The sequence below is a fragment of the Ursus arctos genome, unplaced genomic scaffold (assembly GCF_023065955.2).
Source record: "Ursus arctos isolate Adak ecotype North America unplaced genomic scaffold, UrsArc2.0 scaffold_4, whole genome shotgun sequence".
Taxonomy (NCBI): Eukaryota; Metazoa; Chordata; class Mammalia; order Carnivora; family Ursidae; genus Ursus; species Ursus arctos.
The window spans coordinates 62219356-62239717 of record NW_026623056.1 but is presented as its reverse complement, the minus strand read 5'-3'; the positions used below and the strand labels follow the sequence as shown (position 1 = coordinate 62239717).

General features: G+C 34.2%; 1 protein-coding gene across 2 annotated transcripts in view; it reads right to left on the bottom strand.

The window, feature by feature from the left end:
- The window catches only part of GBE1 (1,4-alpha-glucan branching enzyme 1), a 262803-nt gene that overhangs the window by 63779 nt on the left and 178662 nt on the right, over nt 1-20362 (bottom strand). For both annotated transcript variants that reach the window (XM_026488982.4, XM_057306804.1), the window contains exons 9-12: nt 19922-20049; nt 15320-15418; nt 10055-10165; nt 5332-5503 (exon numbers count right to left, since the gene is read on the bottom strand). In XM_026488982.4, coding sequence (XP_026344767.1) covers nt 5332-5503; nt 10055-10165; nt 15320-15418; nt 19922-20049 — 510 coding nt within the window. The remainder of the gene's footprint in view (nt 1-5331; nt 5504-10054; nt 10166-15319; nt 15419-19921; nt 20050-20362) is intronic.

Sequence of the window (20362 nt, the reverse complement as noted above, 5' to 3'; positions counted from 1 at the left end):
CTGCTTATCTTTATCACTGTATCTAGTGAATGCACTAGTATAAAGATACTTGTCTGCTTACTTGTCTGTGACCCCTTTTGGGTTTTGAGACCTTGAGGGCAAGAACTACTTTCCACCTCAGAACATCTATCACTTAGCAATACTTGGTACGCAGTGGGTACATATAAATGTCTGAAGCATGAAGGAATTTTATAAATTGTGTTAAAACACATTCTAGAATGTGTTACACATATGTTAAATTTATAGTTTAAATTGATACATATCTCAAATTTACTAACTTTTAAAATTGAACTTATTTTAAGTCAATCTGCCTTCTCTCTCTCTCTCTCTCTCTCTCTCTCTCTGTGTGTGTGTGTGTATAGAAATTCTCTGTAAAGGTATGCCAAAAAAAGATATTAAGTTTTATCTAATGCCCACATAGACTAACACATGAATACCATATAGTAGATGTATAATAAATGTTAACTGATCAATATATATCCTACAAATCATCCTAGACATAAAAACTAGCGGAGGTAACCCTCAGACCTCTTCATGCATGAAAGCTAAGTAGGGTGTTTTGGCAGCAACATTCAGTAAATGTCACTATGAATTAAAATCAAAAGAAGTAATATTTACTCTTAGACTCACTACAGAAATGGTTTAATTTACCATATATATCAACTTGGAAATGTCATTTGGTTTCTAACAAAGAATTATTACATTTACTCATGTTTTAAAGAGGAAATGAATGAAACATTTTAAGAAACTTCTGAGGGCTTCAGAGGGGAGGGGGGTGGGGGAATGGGATAGGCTGGTGATGGGTAGTAAGGAGGGCACGTATTGCATGGTGCACTGGGTGTTATACGCAACTAATGAATCATCGAACTTTACATCAAAAACCAGGGATGTACTGTATGGTGACTAACATAATATAATAAAAAATATTAAAAAAATATTCACCATATTATAAAATAAAATTCAGAAACTTAAAAACTTAAAAAAAAAAGAAACTTTTGTTTTAAACAATGTACCATGAGGCAAGATTCTAAAGAAATACTTAAATGGAACTGGAACATCAGTATTCAGGTCCTATTTATTTAATGGAATAATTAGTAATATTAAAAGTAGTTAACAGTAAATTTAAGTTCAACTCACTTAATTTAAATAAAAGTTAATGATGAGCTATGCGCCTGGCAATACTCCGAGTCTCGTATCCATATTAAATCATTTCACCCTCAAAACAGTCCTCTGTGGTGGGTGGTATGCCATTTTATTACTGAGCAAACGAAGGCCCAGAAGGCAATGCATCTGACCCAAGTCACGCAGCTAGAAGTCTTGGCTTCCCACTCAGAGAGCTTTCTTAACCGTTTTGCTCTACTTTTCTAAAACATATTCATTAACTATACTGTGGTGGCTAATCTGCATATTGATAAAAGAATTTAAAAAAAATTTTCTCAGATTGGAAATCAGAAGAAAAAGACAACCAGCTGCGCTGTATTTTCTAGCTGTACAACATTACGCATGTCCCTCTACCTTCGCGAATTGCAGTTTTGGCAAAATGTGACTTGGGACATTGACCTAGCACACCTTAGTATTCCTCTAACTTTTTCAACCAAGGTTTCTTTTAAATTAAGACATGATATAAAAAAAAATTATGAAGATTAAGTTCGATGATGCAGAGGAAAGTGCTTTAGAAAGTACAGAATGCCATGTCAATATAAATTCACTTTTATTCATATTTATTATTTTAACTCTCGTATGATCAATGAAATATAAAAATATAAACATAATTTAGCCATCCCTGCTCTCCTCTCCTGTATTTGATTCTTTCAGATGACTACATGGTAGAAGAATAAGAAATAGAAATGTATTTATTCATAGCCAATTAAAATTATCTAGCAAATAAAAAATTCACAGCAAATACTCCTCTGCTTTAACCGGAGTGAAAGATTTTTTTTGAAACTCAAAATTAGGAGTACCTAAGACAAAAAACAAGCAAAACAAAACAAATCAGCCAAACTGATTTCATTCTGAGAAAATCAGTATTGATCCTAATGATTTCTGATGAATAGAACACATATCTAAGTGACTAATGAACTTATGTAAACATGATTTAATAAAAAAAACCCATAAGAACATGTTTTCTTCTCTTAACTCATTCTTCCTCTACTAAAGAAAAATAAAATTCCAGAAAGCTAACAAGTTTAAAAATGCCTAAAACATGAATAAACAACCAGGTTGCTCCTCAGTCAGCCTTGAAAAACCTCTTAAATTGATCTTTTTAAATATTAATTTCTTATATGCCACTTGAAAAAAATTACTCTGCTTGTTACTACAACTGGTGATTGCAGCTAATGAACGACTGCTGAAAATAGTACAAGGTAATATTTTTATATATATTTATCTATTTATTACATACATACACATCTACCCGATATCCTTTTTTTAGAAAAATGTCAAAGTCTTGTGATGTGCTAGATACTGTGGCAGTTGCTACTAGTTCCTGGAGATATAATAGTGAGTCAGATACAGATGACCCCTATTTTCACGGAGTCTTAAATTTACCAAGGGAGTCATATATTTAATAGTTTTTCAAATGTAATTTTGTTAAGTGCCATGAAAGGTAAGTATAGGATAATATAAAAATGTATAACAGGGAAAACTAGCATAGCATGAGGCTTTAGGAAAAGCTTCCCCTGGGAAATGAGATTTGCAGACGAAGGATTTGGTCAGGTATGGGAGGGAGTGTTTGAGTGGAAAGATTCTAAGAAAGGAGAACTGCAAATGTGTAGAGCTCAGAGGTTGTTACATTCAATGAACTGAAAGAAGGCTTGCTTGGCTGGAGCGAGCGATCGACAGGGAGACCCACAGGAGACCATTCATGTGAGACTTACAGGTCAGCTGGAGGACACTAGTCATTGAAGCCATTAAGCAGGACAGTGACATGATCAGGAAATGGAAAAAAAAATATTTAAAGTCATGATAGCTCATAGGGAAATATTAAACTTCATAAAACAACATCAATAATCAGAAATTATAGAGCTATTTGGAGATTATTGATTTTAACGTCTGTAGAGAAATGCTAAGATTTAGATAATAAGACAGAAGGAATAAATGAAAGGTGTTATACTGATGTTAAGCATTAGGAGCCATTTGTTTTAAGGACAAAAGAATAAATCTTCGAAGATCTCTTAGTCCTGTATCAAAGAATAATCTCACGATTATATTTGATACCACAAATATGCTCACTTTATAGACCTTCTAGAAAGAGATGTTAGAAATAATCATGTTTTTTATTGTTACTATTTATTGTTCCTATGGGAAGAGTTTCCAAAACAGAACAGATGCTCAGCGTGCCCTAGTGGAATATATACAGTTAAGGTGATTATTAATATAAATACTTCACCAAGTTTATGAAGTTACTGAGATTGGTTAATGTCCTAGCTGCCCATGAAATAGACCGCAAGACTCAGGAAATAATTCTTAATATGAATTTGCATTAGATCTTTCTTATTTAAACGTTATCAGTATTAATTTAACTAGGGCTGTTAAATCTCTGCCATGTGTAGATAGTCTGTTTGACTGATGCTTGCCTGCAGGTTCTGTGATGTGCTACAGGCTAGAACTGTCTTCCACAAAGCACGACAGTCTCAGCAAAAGGACTTTATTAAGTACTTTGAACTACCCACACTCTCCACTCATTAGGTATAGGCTTCTAAGTTGACATTGCCTACACAACAGACTAAAGCAGTAAACTGAGTCAAGATTACTAGAATTCTTTTTTTTTAAGGATCTTTTTTTTCCTTTTTAATTATTTTTTTTAAGTAGGCTCCATGCCCAGTGTGGGGCTCAAACTCACAACCCTGAGATCAAGGGTCGCATGCTCTACTCACTGGGCTAGCCAGTGAGAGTGCCCCAAGATTACTAGAATTTTTGAATGCAGTGGGTTTCAAGAATTAATGACATAGGACTGACTGCATAAACTTGGAGGTTTTATTTTGGTTCTCTGTTTGGAAAACTGCTTTAGCTTCCACACGTACAAGGAAGCCCATTCCATTTCTTTTTAAGCTATCCTAGACTGTAACAACTTCATGAACTGTTTTTGTAAATGAACTAAAACATTAAAAAAAATCTCTCTACTAAACCCCCACTTCTTACTTTACATGGTGACATATTTACATAGGTTCATAGACCTTATCTTTTTATCAGGATATAGGCCTTACTGGAATGGCTGTATTTGTGACAATGTCTATTGGGTCAGGCAGGACCCGTTGCTTTTAAGGAACTGAGGCTAATTTTACTTAGGGATATAATGCCTGCAAAGTCCACTCAGGAAACCTGGCCTGCAGCCTGGCTGGCACAGTGTGGTCTCCCACGTTGGGAGGGTCACTTCTGGACAGCTTAGGAATATTAACAAATTGTGGTGATCCTAGGAGAGGAATACAGCCAAAGGTACAGGCCATACAGGTGAAATATGGTAAACAGTTTATAGGGTTAGCCTTCCTAACCTCACGTTAGCAAACAATAGAGACTGACTGACTGACCGACTTATTTATTTATTCATTAACAGAGACTTTTTTAAAGTCCAATCTGAGGTTCCTCATAAATACTTCCAGGGAGAAATAAATTAATTTGAAGCTCTAAGGCTTTTACTATAGAAAAATAAGTCAGCCTCTCATATACATTGCCCAGTATTTGTATCTCTCTCTAATCTAAGAACTGGTGAAATCTCCTAAAACTCAAATGCTCAAACAATCGCTGTTGACCAAACAGAACAGAAAATATTATTAGTTGACTTCTATATTTTATCACTCAAGATCCTTCAGGCAACAATGAACTTTGAATATTCATAGTTTTCCTATTTTTAAAATAAATATACATATATATTTTTGTCTATCACAATACCCTTTGCCTTGGTTTTCACTTTTATAATATAAACATACTGGTATACAATTACCTCAAAGACCAATAATCTTAGCTTGATATGTTATGATATGACAATGATATCTTTCTTGTGTTTAATGTGCAAACACTAAAATAATAAAAAAACTCCAATGATTAAATTCAGAATAATTCTAAGTTTTAAAAATAGTTCACCCCCTTGTTGCCGAAAACATTAAATAAAATGCCAGCTATTAGGCTACTTTTGCGTCATCTGTTAGTATAACAATGATCTTATAGTAACTTAATTTGTGCAGCTTATATATGACAGTGTATAAAAGAAACAAAGTTGTAATTTTCTGTTTTAAATCTGAACAGTAATTCAAATTATTCTACATGATTTATGTCATATGTAATATTAGTTAACGTTCTGAACATAGATGGGATATGTGTTCAACTCATACTTACCCATAAAATTGAGATAGCCTTCTCCGCCGAGAGCATGAGTAATGAGTCGAATCATTTTATGAAGCTGTATTCCACGATCAATAACTGGAGTAAATGGGGTCAGAACACTCATGTTGGTATACATTTCAGCATCCATCAACCAAAATGCCAGTGTCTTATCCCCAACGAGTGCCTATGGAAATAAAAGTCACTGAGATAAATGCAACGAATAGGTACTAAAGCAGTTGTGATTTATACTAGAGTAACACGTGATGATACGGGATGGGAAACAATGTAGGAGAGGTGCTTGAATTAGTATTAATTTCATGTGTTTTCCAATAGTTGCTTTCTCTGCAGAAGGTGAATGGGTAAAATCAGGTGAGCTGGTCAGAGAGCAACACCATCTATTTTCAGGATGGATTTTTATTTTTAAAGAGCTTGTTTGAAAACTCAGGATAAGCCCCCTGAATATTTGTTGTACCTGAGCTGATGCTTCAAATTCTCTGAAATTGGAATAAATGTTTATTACAATGTTGAGAATACTAAATAAATTTTGAAAATAGTTTTCATCACCATGATTTTGTTTGTTTTGAAAGAATGGAAGACTTTCTTAAAAATCATTTATATGTATATGTATTTATATTTATGCATATGTATTTATATATATAAAATATGTACATAAATATAGTAAAATGGACCCTCTTTCCCTTCAGCAGAGGGTTGACAGCTTTTCCTTAAAATGTAAAATTTGCTTTCTCATTGAATTTGGCATCTAATCTAAAATTAGTTTGTTTTATATGAAAATATAACAGTTGATAAATGGGCAGGTAATTCCTGAGTAGCAGAAGAGAGGCTTCTTAACAATTTGAATTATTTATGGTTAAAAGATGGCTAACTAATAATGCAAAGTGTTTTTCATTGACAAAAAATAATATATTGTGAAACATATAATAGAGATAAAACCATAAGCTCCTTACCCCATTATAATAATTTTCATTTTTAGAAAAAAAATGTTTTTACTTATAAATCTATTATAATCTCTAAACTATTTTGATTAAAATGACTTTTCTTTAAAATACTGTTAGAAGAATATCTACTCATTTTGTGGGTTTTGTCCTTATTTTAAGGGCCAAGAAAGAATTGGCTCAGGATATGGTTCCTGGCATAAGAATTTTCAGTTTGATTAGATGGTTATTGTCATCTGTATTACTTGAGTTCAAATGATTTCACTTTATCAAAGTAGACTCTTTGTTCTCCGACTTATAGATAAATATTTTAAGTCTAAACATATAAAGTGAATGTGTACGGTTATAGACTGAACTGTGCCCTCCCCAAATTCACGTTGCAGTTCCAACCTCAACCTCCGATGTGGCTATATTTAGAGAGATGGTCTATAAAGGGGTAATCGAGATTAAATCAGGTCATAAGAGTGAGGCTCTACTCCAGTGTGAGTGGAGTCCATATATGAAGAAGAGGAAATACCAGGGATGAGTGTGCACGAAAAAAGAGCAGGTGCGAACAGAAAGAAGATGGTCATGTACAAGCCTAGGGCAGACGCCTCAGGAGAAACTGAATGTGCTGGCACCTTGATCTTGGACTGCCAACCTCCAGAATTGTGAGAAATAAATTTCTGTTGTTTATACTACCCTGTCTGTGGAATTTTGTTATGGAAGCCCTAGTGGACTACACACATACCAATAAAACGCAGCTTCAATCTGACATATAACTTAGAGTGCTAGAGAAGTGTGACTCAAAAATAGGCTCCACTGTTAAAAACGTTTGAAGACTATGTATATGTATTTGTTAACTAGTTATTAGGCAGTCCTTGTTCTTTTTTTTTTTTTTTAAGTTTTTATTTATTTATTTGACAGAGAGAACAAGCGAGCACAAGCAGGGGCAGCTGCATAGGGAGAGGGAGAAGCAGGCTCCCTGCTCAGTGGGGAGCCCGATGCAGGGCTCCATCCCAGGACCCTGGGATCATGACCTGAGCAGAAGGCAGACGCTTAACCGACTGAGCCACCCAGGCACCCGGCAGTACTGGTTCTTAAATGATTTGTCCTTTTCCCTTGTTTGGAATTGTTTAATTTTATTCTTATGTGTAACTGTATTTATTTCTTTAATCTATGATTCTATTACAAAATTATTTTGATAACTTCTGCTTAGATTTTTACTATGATGTATATTTTTCTATATTATTCATTTTACAAATATACATCTTTATAATTTTATCAGATTTAAGATTCAATGTATTTTTTTTTTAAGATTTTATTTATTTATTTGACAGAGATAGAGACACTCAGCGAGAGAGGGAACACAAGCAGGGGGAGTGGGAGAGGAAGAAGCAGGCTCATAGTGGAGGAGCCTGATGTGGGGCTCGATCCCATAACGCCGGGATCACGCCCTGAGCCGAAGGTAGACGCCCAACCGCTGTGCCACCCAGGCGCCCCAGATTCAATGTATTTTTGCTTTTATTTTTTTAAACATTTTATTTATTTATTTATAAATAAATAATCAAAATAGGTTAGAGATTATAAATAGGTAGAGAGAGCACAAACAGGGGGGAGAGGGAGAAGCAGGCTCCCTGCTGAGCAGCAAACGGGGGGGGGGGGGGTGCTCCATCCCAGGACCCTGTGATCATGACCTGAGCCAAAGGCAGATGCTTAACCGACTGAGCCACCCATGCGCCCTATTTTTGCTTTTAAAAAGAACTAGGAAACTTGCATCTTTTTGTACATTCTGACATTTTGTAATAAAAGGCAGAATTACCTGAATCTTTAAAGTATGAAATAATTCTTGGTAAGTCTATAATTTTCTGTATATTTTGGGAAGAAAACTATGAAAATAATCTGTTTCATCTTCAATTTGTTGAATCCACTCGTTTATTCTTTTATTCATTTATATAAAATAAACATATCTAGGGAGCTTGAAATATGTTATAATTGCTAAGAATTTGCAATATAAAGAATTTATACATGTATTTCAGTTTTCATATTGTTATGTATTTGGTGAGAGTTCCTCCATGCTTAAATTAATATTATCCATTTTTAATTTTTTTAGATTTTGGTTCGCATTTTTTGTAGGTATTTATTTGATCTGTTCCGTGGCCAATTTAAGTTGGAAAAAGAGCCTTACCCTGACTTGGAAGATTCAAAATTTAACATGGGTTTACATCATGAGTCAGAAAACTTTCTGTAAAGGCTAACCTAGTATATATTTTAGGCATTGTGGGCCACTTTCTCAGTCTCTGCTACTTACATCTGCCATTAAGGTTCAAAAGCAGCCACAGAAAAGACATAAGTGAATGAATATGGCTGTGTTCCAATTACCTTCACAAAAATAGGCAGCAGGCAGAACTTGACCCATGGGCCTTAGTAGCTGACCTCTGGTCTACTTACACTTTCTTACTAATTAGCGAAGACACCTGAAAATCTACCTGTTTACCTTAAATGGTCAATTTCTGTAAGAATAACAGGCTCATTGTTTGAGCTTCAATTTTCTTAATACATATACTGGAAATAATTTTTTCTTTTTTAAAGATTTTATTTATTTATTCACTTCAGAGAGAGAGAGAATGTGAGCCAGGGGTGGGGGAGGGAGAGGGAGAGAGAGAATCTCAAGCTGACTCCATGCTGAGCACAGAGCCTTGATCTCAGGACCCTGAAATCATGACCTGAGCTGAAACCAAGAGTCAGACGCTTACCTGACTGAGTCACCCAGGTACCTCATGCAAATAATTTCAAATATTTTTACTGTCTCCTTTTTAATGTACAAAGAGTACAACATTTTATGTTGCTTATGCTTATGAGAATTACTATGGCTTTAAATAACTAAATGGCCTTTTTTTCCCCCTTTTACTTATGTTTAGTGAACAACTATTAGGGGCAGTCACAGTGGTAAGGCTGGCAATCTAAAGGTAATGGAAACAAATGTTCTGCCTAAAATGTGATGAAACATGGAGGATGAGGCAACTATTTTTCCCTATACAACTAGACGAGGTCTTGAGGGAGAATATGACACCTGAGGCAGGGTGGTAAGACTTCATAGAAGCTTCTCAGGTGCACTAGACATTTGCTGGTGTGTGGGGGAAAGCACAAGATCGGAAAAAGGTTGACCTTTTCAGGAATGGGTGGGAATTTTACTGTACTGAAGAATAAAATGCTTGGAGAGTTAAGCAGAGAATGAAGGTGGAAACTTTGGCTTAGGCCTTGAATGAGAAGACTTAATCAAAATGGGTGGAGGACATTTGCTTTGCTCTTTGGAAAATACCTCAGGTTGCGTTAGAAAGGATGGGCCAAAGCTGGACAAACAGGGGTCAAAGTGATTCCTTAGCAAGAGATTTCAGTGATTGCAGGAAAAAAATGATGAAAGCTTGTCAAAAGGCATAAAAAGAAAACCTCTAGGAGGAAATCTAAAATGGAAATTAAAATTAACCTGGATCAGCACCAATATTCCTCTTGTTACAACAAAGGAAAACATGTAAGAGAACACTTGCAACTGTCATTTACAATTTTTTAATTACAGTTTGGCAGAGTAAAAATAGTACTGTATTTTGAAGTTGGAATTTATAGATCTGCAAAATAATTTTAAAATGTTTTCCAAGTATGAGCAGTTTTCACGCACAGATAGCTATAAATTAACTGCATTAAACTATAGAAATTTACATTTAGATAAGTTTGTATTAGATCTGTTAATAAACACAGAGAGACACATTTAACTTATACAATTTATACATATATTCATTTACCTGATCATGGCTCTCTGCATAAGCAATGCATTTTTCAAGGTAGCGTCTGTTTGTCAGTGTGTACACAATATTGCCCATATTCCAATCTTCATCTTTAAACTCTTTAAGTAGCTAAATGCAAGAAAGAAAATAATGTGAATAAACCATTATTGTTCTTACCTTAAGTCACTCTCTGAGGGCATCCATCATATTAATCCAAATTATTTGACATATAGATACGAGTGCACCCATGTAGCAAAAACATCTTTGGTTAAACTTTTAGTAAAATCACAGCTTTAATACAGACTGACCAAATGGCAGTGATGTGGTGTGTGGGTGTGTGTGTGTTTGCTTTTGTGCAGATGGTTTGATCACTGCACTTTGGGATTTTTTTCAACCTTTTTCCCCTGTAACAACTGCTACCTCTTGATTAAGACCACAGTGAAGTGTTATTGTGCTCATATCTTTCTGTCACTTTCACAAGAGAGAGATATACTTGTTACATTTTTAGGTTTGAATAAAGACAATTTTAGCAGGAATAATGTTTTGTTCCATTCTTTTAAAAAATGATAACTAAAAAAAAAAAAACCTATTATTTCAAAGTTTAAAGGCTAATTATCATGAAATAATTACCATCTTAACAGACCAACATTTCTTTCTCCACTTCAGTTATCACTCAGTCTTCAATCTAGCTTCTGCTCCATTTCGATGCAGATGACCTTGCTAAGATTGCAGATGACCGTCTCTTAGGTAATAATTTCTCTTTCTCAGGCAAGAATTCACTGTACATATTGAGAGTGCTGACTCTATCCCTTCCCATGGAACACTTTCCTTCTCAGTCTACCAGTGTGAAACTCTTGATTATTTTGTTTTGTTTTCCTACCACTCTAGGCATCCTGCAGTCTCTTCCTCTGCCTATCCTATAAAGCTGGTGCTCTTGGAAGTTATTCCTAAAAATAGCCTCTTTTTTCTACTCAATACACTCTTTCTGCATGGGTTCATTCCTCTGTCCAAAGTGTCAATTTCACTTTGAAAGGCAGAATTCTAAGATGGTCCCCATGATTCCTGCTCCTCCATATTCACATCTCTGTGCAATCCTTTACTGAAAGTGGAGGTGGGAACTTGGAATATGATGGATGTCCTTTGAAGAAACCATGAGAGCAACTGAATAATGTTTTAAGTTATTAGGTTTGTGGTAATTTGTTACACAGCAACTAATACAAAATGCAGATTTCGGTACAAGAAATGGGGTTCAGGCTTCTTTGAATCTTCCTTTGTTGTCTTTCATCCTACGGAATTCAGATGTTCTTACCACATCTCATAATTTCAATGTGAATCATTAGACACCAGACAGCAGATTGTGTTAGGCAGAATAATGACCACCCATAGATGTTTACATCCTAATGCTCAGAGCCTGTGACTATGTTGCCTTACATGCAAAAGGACTTCAGAGGTGATAAAGTTAAATATATTGAAATAAAAAGATTATCCTGGATAACTGGATGGGTCCAATGTAATTATAGGGATATTTCTCAAAAGTGGGCATGAGCTGTCAGCGTAAGAGAGAAATTTGAGGATGCTATCCTGCTGGCTTTGAAGATGGAGGAAGGGGCCAAGAGCTGAGGAGTATAGGTGGCTTTTAAAAAACTAGAAGCCTTTAGAAAAGGCAAGGGAACTAGAGCCTCCAGAAGAAATGAAGCCTTGCCAATGCCTTAATTTTAGTCTAGTGAGATCCATTTTAGATCTGTGACCTACAAAACTATGAGAACTATATAACAGCAAATTTTTGTGTTGTTTTAAGACAGTGTTGTGGTAATTAGGGACAGCAACAATTTGACACTAATGTATAGACCTACACAAACACGCCCACTTAATTTTTGACTAACGTGCAAAGACAATTCAACGGAAGATAGATTTTTCAACAAATCACGCTGGAAGAGTTGGAAATCAGGAAAAAAAGAAAGAAAGAAAGAAAGAAAGAAAGAAAGAAAGAAAGAAAGAAAGAAAGAAAGAAAGAAAGAAAGAAAGAAAGAAACTTGGACTAAGGAACTAAGTCTTAAAGACTGATTACACAAAAATTAATTCAAAATGGACCATGGACTTAAATATAAAAGTACAAAATGTTTAATACAAAACGTAGGAGAGTCAAAGAATTCTTAGACTTGACACCAAAATTAAGGTCTCTCTAAGAAAAAAAATGATAACTTGGACTTCATCAGATTTAATATAGACAAAGAACTTCTGCTCTAAGTCCACACGAACAGGATAAAAAGACAAGCCACAGACTGGGAGAAAACATTTGCCAACCACATATCCAATAAGAGTTTAATTTAAATTATATAAAGAACTCTCAAAACTCCACAGCAAACAAGTGATTCAATTAGAAAATGGTCAAAAGATATGAATAGACATTTCATCAAGGAGGATATATAGAAGGCAAATAAACACAGGAAAAGATGTTCATCATCATAAGCCACTAAGAAAACGCAAATCAAAACCAGTTAGATATCACTACACACCTATTAAAGAATGACAAAAATAGGTGCAAGGATGTACAGAAACTGGATCTCTCCAACATTGCTGTTGGGAATGTAAATGGTATAGTTTCTCTGGACAAGTTGGGCAGTTTCTTAAAAAATTAAATATCCAACTACTATATGACTCAGTAATTGCACTTTTGTGCATTTATCTTAGAGAAATTAAAATTTATGGTCATACAAAATCTGCACACACATGTTTATAGCAACTTTATCTATAATAGCCAAAAACTAGAAACAATACTAGTGTCTATAACAGGCAAATGATTAAGCAAACTGTGGCATATCCATACCCTGGAATATCGTTCAGCAATAAAGAGGAATAAACTACTGATACATGCAACAACCTATATGAAATCTCCAGAGAATTTTGCTGAGTGAAAAAATGGCAATCCCAAAAGGTTACCTATTAAATTATTTCATTTATATCACATTCTTGAAATGAAAAAAAAAATAACAGAAATGGAGATCAGATTAGTGGTTGCCACAGGTTAGAAAGTGACTGGGACGACACGAGAGAACTTTATGGTGATGACAATATTCTACACCTTACTATACCACTGCCAGTATCCTAGTTGTGAGACTGTACTATAACTTTGCAAGATGTCATCATTGGGGAATGCTGGTTAAGACTGCACCAGACCTCACTGTATCACAACTGTTCTTACAACTGCATGGGAATCTACAATTATCTTCATATAAAAAGTTTAACTGAGAAACTTTACATGAAAAAATACAAGGTGCCTAATAAATATTGGTGGAATTAATGTATAAATGAATGAATTCACTTAAATACTTACATCAATTTAACACAAAAAGGTGATAAAAGGTAGGTAGGTAATAAAAACGAGCAAATAAAATGAAAAGAGATGCTGCAAATCTGGCATATTTTAGGTAGGCAAATATTTGCTTAGGAAGTGATTAAATATGATTAAATGTGACATTCCAAACTACTGACTTTGAGATAATATAAGTAGAAAGTGGTAAATAATTTGCTTTTGAACAACAAAAACATGAATGGCATCTAGCATTCTAATCTTACTCGGATCCTATGGGTAGATCACGATGAATACCACGTACATTCTGGGTACAGCTATCATTTGGATTAATACTCTGGTGTGCTTTCCTGACATTTGGGGAAACAGTAGTCATTTACGGAATTCTGCTTTTAAATGCACGAATTACTTAAGTGGCGAAATCACTGAGTTTTTTTAAAATATTATTTTAACTTTCTCTTATTAACCACTTTGGTGATGCAAAAAGATTTTTAAATAATTACATAAAGCAGAAGATCACATGTGCCTTTAGAGAATTCATGATCTAAGAAGACACGATGGTCACATCCTAAACACAGGACAATATATTTTTCCATTCTTATGAGGTACTGACTAGGACAGTACCTTGAGCATACGAGGTACTAAAATGCTTTGTAAGTTAAATTAATTCCTCTTTTTAAAACTGTGACCATGTTCAGAAAAGGAAATATCCCAGTGTGGGCTATAAATCTAGGTTGATGTACACCTTGAAATATTCTTGAATCTGCACAAAAACTGGTGAAGGCTTTCCAGTAGGAGGTGAAAAAAGGGAAATTTGGCATTTGTGAGGGAAAAAAAAAGTCTGCATGGAAGATTAGAAATCCTAAAAGATGGTGGGTCAAGACCCTTAAACCAAGATGAGAAAACTGAAGACCACAGCATTTTTTTTTTAAATGACAGGTGTTAAAGCTAGAATACATATTTGTTTCTTTGGTTTCTGAGTCTAATCATCTCTGGAAAACATTTGCTTTTTTAACTTGACAATGTCTAAGGAATCACTATAAATGGAGAAGCAGAAATTATGTTGGTAAAGATTTAATGTCACAGCTGTGCATTCTACAAACTGCCTGGGGGCACAGGAAAGAAAGTTAAGATATGATTACAATAACCACTTCCTTCAGAGTGGGCTCCATGGTTTTTCTATGCAAAGTTAAATGGGTCTGTCACTGTGACGTCACCGCATCAGTTCATGTCTATACCAAAGGGCTCATCAGAAGACTACGATTATTTGAGACATAGCTGACTTCTTACACATTTTCAGCCTATGACATAGCCCCTCAAAAATGTTCTATGTCAAATCCAAGTCTATATAACAACATTGGTCTTTCAGGCAAATATTAAATAAAACAAAATATAATCCAAGGCACTTAAATGTCATTAAATTTAATAAAATTATATTACAAATTATGTGCAAGGTATCATGTACAATTATTCATCTCTAGTGCTTGACACATGGTAAGAATTTTTAAAGGTTAAATAAAGGAATGGATGAATCCAAATCTGTTGAGGAAGAAACATGTTATGAGGCAAGTACTGGGAATTAAGGAGTAACTTCTACACTGATGATTTGGAGGCAGACATGGACGCCTTGATGACATTTAATGTGTTTTAAATAGAGAGAACCGAAGTTTCAAAAACTGCATTGATAATGCAAAATTCCATGTACATAGCTGATGTTATATTAATATTTTTTCCTTGTCTGAATGATTCAAGTATGAATACTTTAAACTAAAACTTTTAGAAATTTGTGAAGTACCTTATTAAAAGCACAAGAATCAACACACTAATGGGAAAATTTAATACTTCAATGATAATACTTAATTATAATATTTGTAACTAATGACCACAAATTAAGAAATGAATCAAAGAAACAATAAATAAACCAACATAATACATGGTATTTACAGGGAAAAAAAGATTACATGAAATCTTACCTGGATCCATTTATCTGGAATTGCCATGGCCAATCGATAGTCAAAGCCAACCCCTCCCTGGGAAATCGGAGAACAGAGAGCTGGCATTCCTGATACATCCTGCAACAAAATACACCAACATTATCAATTCACATTGCTCAGATTTTTACTAACTATTCTTTTGACAGTAAATTCTGGGCCAATAAATAAAAACAGTAAAAAGGAGCATATCTTTTTGAGGTGTTTTGGCAGCATAATTGTAAAAGTAGTTACAACTATAACAGCATATTTCATTTCCCCTAACGTTTTGTGTAATGCTTTTTACCGCAGGACAACTTCAATCTCATGAGGCGATTTTTTTTTTCTTTTCCTTAGTATCACAAAGAGAACACAAAAGAGTAAGACAATTGCTGCTAAAACATAGCTTCTTAGACTTATTTTTGAGCTAATGTATGAACATTTTGTTATTGCTTTCATCAAACACAAAAATACATTGGGCATTTATCTATTATACTTATTATCTTTGCAGACAGTACTAGCAAGGAGTGTATTCTGGGAGCACCTAGCTTCTGATGAGATAGAAAGAACACTTAGTACATTAAGAATGAAGCACTAAGATGGCTTTCACTATAGTCAGCTACACTTGAAATGGGTCTTAAGGTTATCTGGTGGGCCCTCTTCCTCTAGAAGATACAGAAACTGAAGCTCACTCAGGTGAAGGGATCTCTAAAGACGTGTTTCTCAAAAGTGGAGTCAGGACTGAGACGTCAGGCCCTTCGACAGAGCGCCTCCCTTCTCTGTCATGCCACCGCTAGATTATTGATAGATAATCAAAGAGATACATAAGGAAAAAAAAGATGGCATAAGGACCCAGATGTAGCACAATATATTATATCAGCAACTATGGTGAAATATGAGCCACATATTAGCAGTTCTAACTCTACAATATCTTTCAAACAAATCCTTTTCCCTTGCTCTGTCTCTATAGCCACTGTCTTACTTAATCTTCATTGCTCCTTGCTTAGACCATTATGCTTCCAAATGGAATTCCCCATCTCCAGTTTCCCTTCACTCTAACTGCTGCCAAATTAATATCTTTTTCTTTTAAAGATTCATTTTTTTATATTAGAGAGAGAAGCAAGAGCACAAGTGGGGAAACAGAGAGAGAGAAGAGGGGAGAGAGAGAGAGAGAAGCAGACTCCCCACTGAGCATGGAGCCCAATGCAGGGCTCGAACTCACAACCCTGAGATCATGACCTGAGCTGAAATCAAGAGTCAGGTGCTTAACCAACTAAGCCACCCAGGTGCCCCCCCCCCCAAATTAACATCTTATGAGACAGTGCCCTATCACTGACCATCAATAGCTTCCAATGGCCGATAACCAAAAATCAAATTCTTTAGCTAAAGATTCAATTCAACAATCATACTTTGTATTGATGATATAATTTCTTATTTGATTATTTGCCTCCTTACTTTCTGTTAGAATGTGAGATCCATGGGACAAGGGTTTTGTGGTTGTTGCTGTTCACTGATACATGACAAGAATTCAGAGTAGTATTAAGAGTACCTGGCATAAAGCAGGAACTCAATACAATTTTGTGAGTGAATGAATAAATTCGCTGTCAGGAATTTAAAGGTAAATAAGACACAATATTTCACCTTCAGGATTTATAAACTAGAACCTAAATAAACATATACACACTTATCATCAAATGATAATGTGATGTAGTTGTTATAATTGTTAACTGAAGTACACAGAAAGCACAACAGAGAGACCGATAGCTTTCCACCATAATTTCTACTACTATATTTCAAGTACTAAATACATCATTCACTTTGAAATATTTATTCTTCCCTGTGCTTGTCACAAACTCTTCTATGTGTGTCACTGCCCAAACTCTTCCTTGTATTATTATCCTTACTTTCTATAAAAGACTATCATATACTCTGAACTCTCTGAAACTGAACTCAAATGATTCTTCATACACTACACCATCCCCAAACTCTTCAAACAGAAGAGCTGGTAAAAAAGAAATATATGACCTCTTTGGACTTCAAAAATAATTTATTAATTGTTTTCTAATGAAAGAGAGATACAGTTAAATATAGTACATAGTGGAATATGTCTGTAAGAAAATGAAGTATTTGTCAATAATATCTTATTTCTACATAGTACTTCATAGTTTATAACTGAAAAAAGGACCAAAAAAGTGAAAAGGATGAATATTTATCAGAAACATTTTTAAAGAAGTTATATCTTGTAATATGTCATATTTTCACTAGTATAGTAGGCATTTATTTTGGTTCCTTATAAACATTGGCTGAATATGTATTAAATACCAGCCACTCATGTTACACACTGGAATTATAGATAAAATGCTTTCCCCAGAAGTGTTTTCATGAGACTAAGAGTTTTCCTAAGACTAGTGATAGGCTGGTATTAAAGATCAAGATAATTTTTCTCAAGAAACATTAAGGTGCATACTTTGATAGGAAATAGAATATGCTAAGAAAAATATCTGGACACCAATTGGTCTTGACTTCTAAATCCAAATCCTAGAAAGCTACTCCATTAATGCACATGAGATATTTGTACTCTCCTTTGAAAGAAAAGAGTTAATGAGTATCCTTTTAAAATCTTGAAAGGAAAAAAAAAGGTAAACATAAAGGCCACTAAAATAAATATACTTTAAATATAAAAAAGTTGATACCAACCATATAAAATGATCATGTGTTCCAAATAAAGTTTAAGTAGTTTTATTTTTTAATATCTAAGGATATCTTATGACTATTCCAAAAGGGGCAGAAAACCTCAGTCAAAAAATACTTTTAATTAATATAGCAAATAGAACCATGGGAAATGGGAGATATATTCTAGGAAAAAACGTCTTCAATTTTAGTAACTGCCATTATAAATAAATTTAAATTTCTACTATAGGACTTTATATAAATTACATTACTTATTTGTTACACCACATTCCTTTCTTAAAAAAAAAGTTCATGAGGATCAATTTCACATTTTGAAGAGACTCCCACTAGACAGAAAAGTGATGTACTGAAATTGAAGTAGTTTTCAATTTAAGTAGAATAAATTGAAGACACATCTTGTTAAAAAAAATCTAAAACCAAGTAATATAAAGTAGGCTAAAGTCTCAAAGTTTCATTGGTAGAAACACTGATAATCGGACAAGGGCTCCCTAGATGATGAAACTATATTACTTGAAATGAACGGAAAGATCAATGTAACAATTTTAAGTTTCATGTATTAAATAATTGCTTCTTTTTTTCCAGTACCCATGTTTGATTTGTACTATCATTAATTGTTTGTAGTAACTTTTCATTTATACTGTTTCTGCTTTGAATTGTCATAAATATAACTGACAAAGTTTTTTGATGTTTGACAGATAAATTCATATAAAAGACAAAATAAAAGTTTCAAAAACACTCTGACATTAAAAAATACTTGGCACATAAAGTAATTAGCACAAGTATTAGCAAGATTTATAAGGTATGACCAAACATAGGCAGGAAGATAGTGTAGAATAATATAGGTTTATCAAAATATTATTATAATTGTGTTTTAAAAAAATCTGTATAAGTATTTATTCCAGAAATTTAGGGTCCATTGCTCTGTTCCCAGAATATATTCAGAAGACAAAATGTCTAAAGAAAGGAACTGTTCTCTATTCAAAGATAAACAAGGAAATCATTCCATCTAGTTGAAGATTCAGGGTTTTGATAAAAGATGGATAATAAAAAGTCTATAATAATAAATACCACAGGAAGGAGACCATCAGTACTGCATTTCATTCCCATGAACTAAATGCCACCAATGTGCAAATACAACTGAACTCTGACTCTTTTAACGATATTCTTGCTATTTTCATATGCCAGCCACTACACTTTGTACAGAACAGTTTTAACATACCAACTTCAATTTTAATAATAATTTCTAGTAAGAGGACTCAGAAAACCAGAGGGATTTTAGAACTAAATCTAAATTAGCATAAGCATTTAACAAACTTCTTAATTTATCACATTTATCACCAAGGGGGGAATTGTCAATTATGCATATACCGAATTATATCATTACAGTGCAGCTTTGGGACAGTTAATCATGAACCTTCAGTAATCATGAATAACCAGTGAACATTTGGCAATCCAAGAGCAATAACGTAAACAAGAAAGGTAATCGCATCAGAACAAGAGAGACTTCAGAGAAGCTCGCAGGCAGTGAGCCATGCCATCTCTAATGATTAAATCAGAAAAGAAAAAATAAATAAATAAAAAACAGACACACATTAATATTCAATTCTTTTGTCCAGTGAAGGTCTCACGGCGGAAGGACCTGTCCACTGATTAGGATATTTTACTTTCTAACCACTGGCATTTTCTTTTGTAACAATGGAATGATGACAAGTAATTAGCGCACACTGTTCTCCAAATAAGAAAACACTGCATTCTAAATAATGTGCCACCCATACAAGATAGCTGCTCTAGAGTCAGGGTGTAATTTCAGTTAAGCAATTATTGACAACATGAGATTCATCATTCAAATATTGTATGCTGACAAAATGTTCTATATTAAAGGGGGTCAGAGGGTAGAGATCATCATGGCTTTACCTCAGCTACTGTTATGGAATCTGGATACAACGTGTGAATCAAATGATTTGCCAACATGAGATAAATCAAGGCATCTTCATCTACCTGAAGTCCAAAATATTCATGGTAATCACCTGAAAAACCTTGACCTAGGGAACAGAAAATCAATATGGATGTTAACATGCAAGCCTTAACTTAGCACAAGTGCCCCCACCAATTAGTTTATTGAGAACAGTTTTGTTATCATAGCAAAGTGTAATGAGCCTCAATATCATGTAATATTATCATCAGCAAATATATGTTCTACCTTAGAAAAGTACTCCATAGCAAACATTTGGAATTCAGACAATCCTGCAACTTAATTTTTGTTTTTCAAAAGCAAACAAAGCACTTTAATTGAAAATTTTAATTTAATTTTAACATAATTTTAAAGCAAAAAAATGAAATGATGCCAAATTCTAG